This window comes from Chiloscyllium punctatum, chromosome 49, assembly GCF_047496795.1.
Source record: "Chiloscyllium punctatum isolate Juve2018m chromosome 49, sChiPun1.3, whole genome shotgun sequence".
Taxonomy (NCBI): domain Eukaryota; kingdom Metazoa; phylum Chordata; class Chondrichthyes; order Orectolobiformes; family Hemiscylliidae; genus Chiloscyllium; species Chiloscyllium punctatum.
Genome location: NC_092787.1, coordinates 23,405,078 through 23,418,058, shown reverse-complemented (window position 1 = coordinate 23,418,058; position 12,981 = coordinate 23,405,078). Strand labels below are relative to the sequence as shown.

At 43.9% G+C, this 12,981-nt stretch overlaps 1 protein-coding gene across 4 annotated transcripts in view; it reads left to right on the top strand.

Annotated features, from left to right (window-relative positions):
* Positions 1–12,981, top strand: part of LOC140469383 (centrosome-associated protein 350-like) — a 161,867-nt gene that overhangs the window by 113,775 nt on the left and 35,111 nt on the right. For all 4 annotated transcript variants that reach the window (XM_072565847.1, XM_072565846.1, XM_072565848.1 and 1 more), the window contains 3 exons: positions 1,225–1,415; positions 4,672–4,847; positions 12,110–12,234. In XM_072565847.1, coding sequence (XP_072421948.1) covers positions 1,225–1,415; positions 4,672–4,847; positions 12,110–12,234 — 492 coding nt within the window. The remainder of the gene's footprint in view (positions 1–1,224; positions 1,416–4,671; positions 4,848–12,109; positions 12,235–12,981) is intronic.

Here is a 12,981-nt window from a genome sequence, read left to right as displayed (position 1 = left end):
TCTAATGACTGCAGGTTAGGCAACGTTATTTTATTGGCATCTTCAGAGCTGGCCCCCTCCAACCCAACAACACTGAATCTCTGAATGTCACTCATTCTGATTTTAACCCGAAGCTCTGGAATACCTTCCCTAATCCTCTCAGTTTCTCTGCACTCTTTAAGACACGACTTCAAATCACCTTCTCAGGCCAAGCTATTGGTCATTTGTTCTATTATCATCTTATGTGGCTTAGTGTCAGTCTATGTCAGTTTGTTAAAGGTGAAACAAAGCTGCACGCTGCTGTTGTTAGGCCTTCGCAGTCATGTGAATCTTATACACACCCTCACAAAGCTCCCAGTGAGTCTCAAAATAAATGCTTCCAGTGTTGCCATATTAATCAGTGGTCCAATTTGAATCATAGAAGGAGTACAGTACTGAAAGAGGCCATTTGGCCCATCAAGTCTGCAACAACCCTTCGAAGGGCATCCCACCTCATCCCCATAATCGCAAATGGGGTTTTACCATGGCTAATGCACTTAACCTGCACATCCCTGCACACTATGGGCAATTTAGCACATCTTTGGACTGTGGGAGGAAATCCACACAGACACAGGGAAAACGTGTAAACTTCACACAGACTGTGGCCCAAGGGTGAATTTGAGCCAGGGTCTCTGGTGCTGTGAAGCAACAGTGCTAACCACTGAGCCACGGTGCCGAGCCATAAAATGAGCAGCTTGACCTGGGCTGAGTTCCGAACCAAAGTGCTACAGGGCGCCCTCAATTTCCTGGACTTAAAAGACAAAATGAATCAGTGATGAATCCTGAGTCCAAACACGCCCAGTGATGCCTCACTGTGCTGGGAAGGACCCCGGCTGACAGGAGTTATGGCTACAATGAATTCTGTAGTCGGGTAAATCCAAGACGCATGATGATTCAGTGATGCATCTTGTGGTTGAATAGTATGCTGTCCCTGCTTGAAGACTGGCTGCTCGGTTGAGCTGCAGATTTGTGAGTGGGTGAGAGTTGTGGAAAAATGCAGCAAAATGACTTGCAAAAGGCATTTGCTACAAGTGGAAATATGAATAAAAATGCAAGGTAGTATATTTCACTCTATGGGACATAATTTGTACCATTCCTTTGTTCCGGGAGTCAGGGAATCTGTCCAGTTCAGGTAGCAGCTCCTGTAGCGGTGGTTACATTGATTACCCCTTCCACCTTGCCTGGTTTTTGGCGCTCTATGTTTAGGTTTTGGGATCGAGGGACACCTTGCTTGACTCAGCAGTCGCCAGTCACTCTGAGGGCTCAGCAAGTCCGGAACTCAGTCCCAGGATTCCCGACCTGGATGAATGGAGCTGCTCTTCTCTGTCAGCCTCTGGGAGCGAGGACAGCATCGCTATGAAGCAACTGAAGAAGATGCACAGCAGGTTGGATGAAAGGTGAGTCAATTCGGTCAACACGCACTGATCATTGGCTCATTCACTGGAATCAGATACAAGTATGATGGAGGACCTAATTGTTTCAGATCCTTGCACAGGCAGATAAAAATAGGGAGGCCATTTAGTCCCTCAAATCTGTTCTCCTGGTCAATGCCATTATGGTTACATTTCCTTAGACAGAGTAAAGTACTTCAATACTTCAAACATGCTTGAAATCTGAAATGAGAGAAGAAAGTACTGGATATACGCAACAGGCATGGGAGAACCTCTGGAGAGAAACAATGTTCAGATTTTGAGTCACTGATCTAGCATCAGAAATTATTGTTTGGATTTCACATCCAACAAGAAAGTACTTGAGTGGTAGAGTGGTAGAGATGCACAGCATGGAAACAGACCCCTCAGTCCAACTTGTCCATGCTGACCAGATATCCTAAATTAATCCAATCCTATTTTACAGCATTTGGCCCATATCCCTCCAAACCCTTCCTATTCATATACCCATCCAGATGCCTTTTAAATGTTGTAAATGTACTAGCCACCACCATTATCCCTGGCAGCTCATTTCATACACGCACCACCCTCTGCATGAAAACATTGCCCCTTTACTTCTTTACCCTCTCACCTTAAACCATGTCCTCTAGTTTTGGACTCCCCACACTCGGAAAAGGTCCTTGGCTATACACCTTATCCATTCCCCTCATGATTTTATAAACCTCTATAAAGTCACCCATCAACCTCCTCAGCTCCAGGGAAAATAGCCCCAGCCTATTGAGCCTTTCATTTTTGAGATGCTTTGGAATGTATCGTGGTTGTAAGCTTAGTAAATGCAAATCTTTCTGATCTGTGTCTCAACTCCATAACTCACTTTGCCTCCATGTTACTTAATGCCCCTGGTGAACACAAATCTCTCAACCTCACATTTAAAATGATAAATTGAGCCAGCAGCACATGCTTTTTTGTTGAACAGAGTTCCATGCACCTTTCTCACCCTTTTCATGCTGGAAAGCAACCAATATAATCAGCACCTCCTTCCTTGGTTATATTCTCTTCCACCCTCTTATGTTGGGCAGATATATACAAGTTTGAATACACTTAGGAACAGATTCAAGAACAGCTTCTTTGCTGCTGTTATCAGACTTCTGAATGGACTCTCAAATGTTAATGTTGATCTCCGCACCTTCTCTGTGTTTGTAACAGTGTTCTGCACCTTGTTCTGCTACCCTAAGACATTTGGTATGATTTACCTGTAGATCAAGCAAAGCAACACTTTTCACTGAATCTCGGTACACGTGACATGAATAAATCAAACTAAATCATGATGAGGTGTTCCCTAAATTCTCTCTGGAACAATGGGAAGAATATGTCCACTCGCCCTCTATTCTTTTTGGTGTGCAGCTAAACCGGGTCTACACCTCTCCATGTGGTCTGTTTGCTGCCACCACCTTCTTGAAATGTAGCGATCTATAAGGCCTGATTACTGTGTTGTGGTACTGGGAAACAACTACATTTTCATTTTATTCATGCATGGGATGTGGTAACACTGTGGGTGGAAAACACAGGCAAAAAGAAACAATGTGCATCAAGTGCCCATGAAGGGAAATGAAGAGAATGTCACAGAGTTCTTCTAATGATGTTATCACTTTGCTTCCAACTTTGTGGCAATCTTCAATTCAGTATCAGGTCAGTTAGACCTAGGTCTCAGCTTGTGTTAGGAGGGTTTTGTTTTTGTATCCTTTCAGAATCTTTGAACAGTATTTCCCTTTAATTTTCCAGAAGCAGAGAGAGTGTTCTGGCTTGCTAGCAGAAGTTTGGAGGTCTGAGAGCCCAACTGCCCCCTCTCTTCTCCATTCTGTGACAAACAGCTACTTAAAACCAACCTAAAAGCTGTTGCTGAGTAGTTTAATTTCAACTCTGGTGCCAACTAGTCCCACAAATGTACCAAACCCAGCTTCTTCCAATTGTTACATATTCTTCAGTAACCAGTAAGGCAACATTGCACAGTTTTGCTTTTCCTTTGAATTATAATAAACAAACAGCTGGCTCTTTCCCTGCAATGAAGTCATCCAATTTCCATTTCTCACTTATATCTCCAAATAATCATGACATCCTTACACCAGCATAGGCTGAGGAAAGGTGGTCTTTGAACATTTGAGAATTTTAACTCAGCTGCAAGTTGGCACTTTCAGCTAATGTTGGTGATAAGGTGAGTGAAGGGGATATGGTGCAACCACCTCTACTGGAAGCCTAGAACAAAGGGATTTTGGCTGAGGCCTGGCATCAGATAGCCTGTTTCTCCCCTTTTTTTATTATTCATTCATGAGATTTTGGCATCACTGGCTCGGCCAGCATTTATTGCCCATCCCTAATTTCCCAGAGGCCAGTGAAATGTCAACCACATTGCTGTGGGTCAAGAGTCACATGTAGGCCAGATCGGATATGGATCCCTAACGGATATTCATAAGCCAGTTTTCTTTCTCTCTGACAATGTACACTGGTTTCATGGTCATCACTCGAATTGATTTTTCTTGAATTCAAACTCCATTGCAAGATTCAAACCTGAGTCCCCAGAAGATTATCGGGGTCTTTAGATTTAATTCTGGAGTGAGAATGCCAGTAGGCCATGACCCCCCCCCCTGTTGATCTGAGGAAAGGTGGACACGATGGAGTGGAGTAGGAAGGTGGGCATAGTAGTGTTGGGGGAACAAGTAAAGAAGAAGGGGGGCATGGTGGCTCAGTGATTAGCACAGCTGCCTCACAGCGCCAGGGGCCCAGCTTCGATTCCAGCCTCGAGCGACTGTCTGAGTGGAAGTTGCACATTCTCCCCGTGTCTGCGTGGGTTTCCTTCGGGTGGTCTGGTTTCCTCTCACAGTCCAAATATGTGTACGTTAGGGTGGATTGGCCATGCTAAATTGCTCATAGTGTTCAGGGATGTGTAGGTTGGGCTCATTAGTCAGGGATAAATATAAGGTCGAGAATGTAGTGCTGAAAACGCACAGCAGGTCAGGGAGCATCCGAGGAGCAGGAGAATCAATGTTTCAGACATAAGTCCTTCATCAGGGGTAAATATAGGGTGTGGATAGGTGACCATTCTTCAGAGGGTCAGTGTGGACTTGTTGGGACAAAGCGCCTGTTTCCACACTGTAGGAATTCTATGATTCTATGAAGAAGCTAGTCTTGGGGAATGTTGCATGTTACTTCTGTTGGTTCCTGAGCGACTGAGGAGCTGGAATGGGGCTTTCCTCATTGCTTTTCCCAGGTTCTTGACGAAGAAAGAGAAGGAGCTGATCAAACGTCGGCGACAAGCTGAGGATTTGCTGGAGTGGAAACAACGCTGCGATGCAGAGCAGCTGGCTGTCCACAGGACTGAGTCGGGCACTGTTGCTCCTTGCAGTCCACCAGCCCAGGAGATAGATCCAGGCAAAACAGAGACTGGTAAGATTCAGCAGAAATATTGTGTCTCATATTCAATGTGTTCTCTTGCACAGACTCTGGCCTTCAGATAACAATAACACACAATAACAAAGCATGTGTCAGCACCTCCCTGACATTTGCAACTGCAGTTCTTTAGCTGGCCTGTAGGAGGTGTGTGAGAACTTCGTGTGACCTTTTTGGCTGATGTTCTGATTTCTCATTTTACCAAAGGTTCCTGCTTCTATTCATTGCCCACTTTCCCCATTACAGTCATTTCCTCCTGCAACTGCACCCACACACACACAAACACATCCGTTTGCCCCAAACCCCGTTCCACCTCCCAATCTCCAACCATGAACTGGTTGGAACACTAAGAGGAAGTAATCAGTATCAAGTCCCTCTCCTACTGTTGAAGTGATAACTAAATGTGAGGATTTAGCTGCACTTTAAAGCAGATATAGCCCTATTCTACAACAGCAACATATGCAGAAATAGGTCATTCAGCCCCCCTGTACCTGCCCTGCCAGTCAATAATTTCGTGGCTGATCTGAATACTGCACATTCGTTCTTAACCTCCCATACCTTTTCACCAGTCCTCATGCTGATAAAAAAATCGAAATACCCATGCCTTCAAAATACTCAAAAACTCTGCTTCCTTCTGAGAGAGTTGAGGAACACAATTCACAAAGTCTGACTTCTTCAGAAAATGTTATTTGCTTGAGTATAAGAATTGGTAGGTCACAGTGCAGATGTACAGGACATTGGTGAGGCCACTTCTGGAATACTGTGTTCAACTCTGGTTTTGCTGCTGTGAAACTTCAAAGAGTTCAGATAAGATTTACAAGGATGTTGCCAGGATTAGAGGGTTTGAACTATAGGGAGCGGTTGAATAGGCTAGGGCTGTTTTCCCTGGAGTGTCGGAGGCTGAAGGGTTACCTTATAGAAGTTTATAAAATCATGTGGTGCATGGATAGGGTAAACAAACAAAGTGTTTTCCCTGGGGCAGGGGAGTCCAAAACGAGAGGTCATCAGTTTAAGGTGAAAGGGGAAAGATTTAAAAGGGATCTAAGGGGCAATGTTTTCATGCAGAGGGTAGTGCATGTATGGAATGAACTGCCAGAGGAAGTGGTGGAGGTTGGTACAATTGCAACATTTAAAAGGCATCTGGATGGGTATATGAATAGAAAGGGTTTAGAGGGATATGGGCCAAATGCAGGCAAATGGGACTAGATTAATTTCAGATTAATGGTCGGCATGGACAAGTTGGACCAAAGGGTCTAGTTCCATGTTGAACATCTCTATGACCTTGTGATTAAAAGTTGGCTTGATGGTTTAAAGGGAACTGGCAAATTGAAAAGCCAGACTGGAGTTCATTGCCAAGTGAGGAAATCTGGACTAATTGCAATGGTTCATTTCCATTCTGGAGTGCCCTACTTTTGATTTGGGCTGCCTGGCTATAACCTATTGTCTCTCGATCACACTTTGTGGGTCCAGAAATATTGCACAGACTTAGCTCAGCAACAATCCAAGATGGTGGGGGCCATGGTGCAAGTGAGGTGATCTCAGGGTAGGTGGTGTGTGGGCAAAACAGACCCAATCTGCCTCAAACTCATGATAAATCTCTCAACATTGTCTAAGAAGAAAGATAGATGAGTGGAGGCAATGGCCTTATTGCTAGACTGTTAAATCAGAGACCCAGGAAATGTTCTGGGAACCTGGGTTTGAATCCTGTCACAGCAGATGGGTGAATTTGGGTCTGATAATGACCATCGGCAAGGAAAAACTCATCTGGTTCATTAATGTCCTTCAGGGAAGGAAGCTGCCATCCTTACCTGGTCTGGCCTACATGTGACTCCAGACCCACAGCAATGTGGTTGACTCTTACCTGCCCTCTGGGCAATTAGGGATGGGTAATAAGTCCTGGCCCAGCCAGTGACATGCTCATCTATAAAAGAATGTTTAGCTAGCATCTTTCACAACTTCAAGACACACTAGCCAGTGGCCTGCTTCTTAAATTCTAGTCAATGGAACAGCCGATTTGTACATAGAAAGCTCCAACAAAAAAAAATCAGATCATCTACGAGCAGTCATGTTAGCTAAAGGACAAATATGATGTGAGAGAAGTGTACTTCTTTGAGTCTTTGAACCAGGATGGAGTCACAGAGTCATACAGCACAGAAACTGACCCTTCGGTCTAACTAGTCCATGCTGGCCATAATTCCAAACTAAGCTAGTCCCACCTGCCTGCGATTTTATATTGAGCATAGAGCCTGGTTTCATATCTCATAGAGAGAGCCTCGAAAGTGAGGAGAGCTGTAGCCAGGAGTTTGAACCCACGATCTTCTCACATAGAAGGTGAGTGTGCGACTGTGTCGACTGTATGAAACATTTAGTCGAGGTGTAGGAAATTTGTTTGCAAGGAGGTTTGTAACAAAAATGTTCCATTGTCCACCATTAATATCCATGAGGAGCAGTAAAAGGAAGATGGAGAAGCCAATAGTCTGCACAGAATTAATTAGCACGGCTTTCTGTTATTTTCAGTTAGCATTTTAAGAGGATGAGGGTAACTTATGTTGCTTTTTAATACCCAATATTCTGTGGCTTCAGTCTGGCATAAATAAGGCAGAACTAATTGCTACTGAACTCTCTGTAAGAGATTTGAGAACTTGCCAATTGCTGCCAGCCATTATGGGTTTATTGTGCGACAATATCCCTTGGCAAAATTTCACATTGTGCATTAGGAGCCTCTTCAGGGGCACTTTCCACTGGGATTGTTGGCATGCTTTTTATCATTAAAAAAGATTGATTTAGGGGCTTTGTTCTGGTGTTTGGAATGCTGGGCTTGACAGGGATAGAGATTAATTGGAAGGTCAAAGTGGAAACAGAAGTAGCTCACACAAAAACTAAGTGGTGAATCTAATCAAGAGAGAGGGACCAATTTGGCTGGGGTTCATTTCTTGAGAAAGGAGAAGACTGAGGGGTGACCAGTTATTGGTCAATAACATTGTAAAAGGTTAAAGGGGGAGTAAGCTTTTCACATGAAACTGAGGCCAGAACTAGTTTTGTTTTTTTTTTCATTCCTGGGATGTCCGTGTTGCTGAGAATGCCAGTTATTGTCACACGTTCCTAATTGTTCTTGAACTGAGTGACTTTCTAGACCATTAGAGGGGAGTCAGGAATCAACCACGTTACTGTGGGTCTGGAGTCACATGTAGGCTAGACCAGGTAAAGGTGGAAGATTTCCTTCCACAAAGGATCTTAGTAAACCAGGTGGGAATATAAGATGGCATTAGTACATCTAATAAAGAATTTTGGGGGAAAACTCTTTATCCAGAGAACAACCAGAATATTGAACTTACTAAAACAGGATGTAGTTGAAGTGAGTAGCATTGTTGCACTTTAGGGGAATGTAAATAAAGACATGAAGGTCCAGGAAATAGGTGGGTATGTTGATAGCTTCAGATAGTGGGCTGGGAGGAGCATTAATGACTGGCATGGGTCTGATGAGTTGAATAGGTCTGTACTGTACTGTCAATGATTTCTAACTTGCAGGAGGAGGCATTCCACCTCTCAAGGCAACTGCCTTGACATTTAGTGAGAATTACTAATCTTCACTTATGTCCCCCACCCCCCAATGTAATTCCCTAACCCTTAACCCCTTACTCGAGAATAGTTCTGAAATTTCATTTGACACCAACCTCAAACCCGTTTTGAAAGAGAGAGCTCTGGCCTTCTACCATGCTCTCCGTGGGGAAGCATTCTTTCTTGACTTTTCAGACCTTTCAGGAATAGTGCCCACTCTCCCTCAGATTACCCTGGAAGGGCAAGATACCTCAAACGTTGAACAACAAGATGGGAATTGGAGGTGTAGTTGCAGTGCACAGGAGGATGAGACTAGGAAGGACAGGGACAGGATTTCAGGGTCACAGGAATGTGCTGGCAGACAGCGAAGTGGTTTGAAGCGTGTCTACTTCAACATCAGAGGTATCCGAAATAAGGTAGGTGAGCTTGCAGCATGGGTAGATACCTGGGACTTCAATGTTGTGGCCATTTTGGAGACATGGATAGAGCAGGGTGAGGAATGGATGTTGCAGGTTCCAGGGTTTAGATTTTTCATTAAGAACAGGCAAGGCAGTAAAAGAGGGGGAGGTGTGGCCTTGTTAGTCAAGGATAGTATAACAGCGACTGAGAGAACTTTTGATGAGGACTCGTCTACTGAGGTAGTGTGGGCTGAGGTTAGAAACAGGAGAGGAGAGGTCACACTGCTTGGGGTTTTTTACAGGCCTCCACAGAGTTCCAGGGAGGTGGAAAAGAGGATTAGCACAATTATTCTGGGTAGGAGTGAAAGGAACAGGATGGTCATTATGGGGGACTTTAACTTCTCCAACATTGACTGGAAATGCTATAACTCCAGTACGTCGGATGGATCAGTTTTTGTCCAATGTGTATAGGAGGGTTTCCTGACACAGTATGTCGAAGGGCCGACAAGAGGGGAGGGCACACTGGATCTGGTGCTTGGTAATGATTTGCCAGGTGTTTGATTTAGTTATAGGTGAGCACTTTGGAGAGAGTGACCATAATTCAGTTACGTCTAGTTTAGCGATGGAAAGGGATGGGTACATGCCACAGATCGAGTTATCGATGGGGCAAGGGCAATTATAACGTGATTAGGCAAGAATTAGGATGCATAGAATGGAGTAGCGAAATGCGGGGGATGCAGACAATGGAAATGTGGAGCTGGTTTAAGGAACAGATATTGCGTGTCCTTGATAGGTATGTCCCTGTCAGGCAGGGAGGAAGTGATAACGTAAGGGAACCGTGGTTTACTACAGAAATTACATCTCTTGTTAAGAAGAAGAAGGAGGCTTATATCTTGATGAGTCAAGATGGGTCAGATAAGACAATGGAGAGTTACAGATCAGCTAAGAAGGATTTAAAGAGAGAGTTAAGAAGAGCAAAGAGAGGACATGAGCAGCCTTTAGCAAATGGAATAAAGGAGAACCCTAAAGCTTTCTATAGGTTTGTGAGGAATAAAAGGATGATGAGGGTAGGAATAGTGCAGGTCAAAGACAAAAGGGAGAAGTTGAGTGTGGACCCTGTAGAGATCAGAGAGGTGCTAAATGAACATTTTTCATCGGTGTTCACTCAGGAAAAGGAGAATATTGTAGAGGAGAAGAATGAGGTACGAGATATTAGACTCGAAAGGATTGAGGTTAGTTACGAACAGGTGTTATCAATTCTAGAAGGAGTGAAAGTAAACAAGTCCCCTGGGCCGGATTGGATTTATCCGAGGATTCTCTGGGAAGCTAGGGAGGAGATAGCAGAATCTTTGGCTTTGATATTTGAGTCATCATTGACTACAGGTTTGGTACCAGAGGACTGGAGGATTGTAAATGTTGTGCCCTTGTTCAAGAAGGGCAGCAGAGATGACCCAGGTAATTATAGACCAGTGAGCCTTACTTCTGTTGTAGGAAAGGTTTTGGAAAGGATTTCAGATAGTCAACATGGTTTTGTCAAGGGCAGGTCGTATCTCACAAACCTCATTGAGTGTTTTGAGAAGGTGACCAAGCATGTAGTTGAGGGTAGGGTAGTTGACGTGGTATACATGGATGTCAGTAAAGCCTTTGATAAGGTTCCCAATGGTAGGCTGTTGGAGAAAATGCAGAGGCATGGAATTGAGGGTGATTTAGCAGTTTGGATCAGAAACTGGCTTTCAGGAGGAAGGCAGCGAGTGGTGGTTGATGGAAAATATTCAGCCTGGAGTCCAGTTACTAGTGGTGTGCCACAAGGATCTGTTTGGAATCACTGCTGTTTGTCATTTGTGCAGGCATAGGTGGATGGATTAGTAAATTTGCAGATGACACTAAAGTCGGTGGAGTAGTGGACAGTGTAGAAGAATGTTGCAGGTTGCAGGGAGACTTGGATAAACTGCAGAATTGGGCTGAGAGGTGACAAATGAAGTTCAATGCATATAAATGTGAGGTGATTCACTTTGGGAAGAATAACAGGAAGGCAGAATACTGGGTCAATGGAAAGATTCTTGGTAGTGTGGATGTGCAGAGGGATCTTGGAGTCCATGTGCATAGATCCCTGAAAATTGCCACCCAGGTGGATAGTGCTGTGAAGATTGCATATGGTGTGTTAGGTTTCATTGGTAGAGGGATTGAGTTCCGGAGCCACAATATCATGCTGCGACTGTACAAAACGCTGGTGCGGTCACACTTGGAATATTGTGTACAGTTCTGGTCACCCAATTACAGATAGGATGTGGAAGCCTTGGAAAAGGTGCAGAGAAGATTTACCAGGATGTTGCCTGGTCTGGAGGGAAGGTCTTATGAGGAAAGGCTGAGAGACTTGGGTCTGTTCTCATTGGAGAGAAGAAGGCTAAGGGGGGATTTGATAGAGACATACAAGATGATCAGAGGATTAGATAGGGTAGAGAGTGAAAGTCTTTTTCCTAGGATGATGACATCAGCTTATACGAGGGGGCATAACTACAAATTGAGGGGTGATAGATTTAAGACAGATGTCAGAGGCAGGTTCTTTACACAGAGAGCGGTAAGGGCGTGGAATGCCCTACTTGCTAATGTAGTCAACTCAGCCACATTAGGGACATTTAAACAATCCTTAGATAAGCACATGGATGATTTTGGGATAGTGTAGGGGGACAAGCTGAGAATAGTTCACAGGTCGGTGCAACATCGAGGGCCGAAGGGCCTGTTCTGTGCTGTATTGTTCTATGTTCTAAGAGAAACCAGCCATGTCATGCTGTAGCACAAGTGGTGTGTATTAATACCCAGCCCCTTTAGGTTTAGTGTGACCAAATGAATAGATAGTGTTACTTTAAGGAAGATTAGGGACTTCTTCCAGTCTTCTGTCCAGCTTTTATCCCATCAACAGATATTTCTTAAACAGATGATCAGATCATTATCACATTGCTGTTTGTTGGAACTTGCTGAGTACAGACTGTTTGCTTGCTCTTCTATATCACAACTTAAAGCAGTTTACTGTGAAGTACTTTGAGGTATCCTGCGGTGGTAAAAGATGCTATGTAAATGCTATTAATTTATTTACTATATATATATATATATGGTAAGGATTCCTTGGTGATGTCTCTCTTGCTAATTCAGGAGCAGGGGTACAAGTGTCTCTTTAATCATGTTCTGTCGTTTATTAATAAGCTCAACACAGACCAGCAATTGAAATAGCAATTATCTCAATCTATGTGACAAAAGGCATTTCCTCTCTCCTTGCTACTCTCTTCTGTTTTATTCTCAAATTAGATAATTGGAACAGCGAGGAATGCTCACACTCAACCGAATCAAACAAATCCCTCTGTGCTGATGAAGTCGTGACCTTGGCTGTAGTTGCCCCTTTGGATGAGCATTGCCAAGGGCAACAGACTGTGGTAAATACATGCTTGGTGACTCATGTAATTGTCCTTGTGGGATGGTTGACTCGTGGGGTTGTGCTGTTAAATAGCCCTCCCAATGAGGGCTTTCAGACCAGCGTGATATGAGGCTTGTGTTGTTGGTTTATCTTCCCTTGAAAAGATTTCTTCTTGAAGGAGTTAATGTTCTGTGTATACAATGTTGTGACTCTGCCTGTCAGTTTGCTGTCTTTGGGTTTGCAAGTTGTGAACACCGAAATCAGTCGGCTTGCTGTAATGTTTGTTTTATAGCTTATTATGTGTTTCACTGTTCTAAATAAACTAACTTATGTAATTAATCAATTCATGACAAGGGATTGATTATTGGACTAATAGCATGAAGACACCTCGTCCAGAATGAGTTAGTTGACTTCAACCACAATGAGAGCAGTTTGAAACCAAGGAAGCAAATCAATCAACTCAGGTCCTCCCTCCTAACAGGCCTTCAGTGACCCCTGCTGAAAAGTTAAAAATCACACAACACCAGGTTATAGTCCAACAGGTTTAAATGGAAGCAAACTAGCTTTTGGAGCGCCGCTCCTTCACCAGGTGGCTGAAGGAGCGTCACTCCGAAAGCTAGTGTGCTTCCAATCAAACCTGTTGGACTATAACCTGGTGTTGTGTGATTTATAACTTCGTACACCCCAGTTCAACACGTGCATCTCCAAACCATGCCTGCTGGAAAAGGCATGTATGACTGTTGAGTGGGGACACCACTATGCTCAG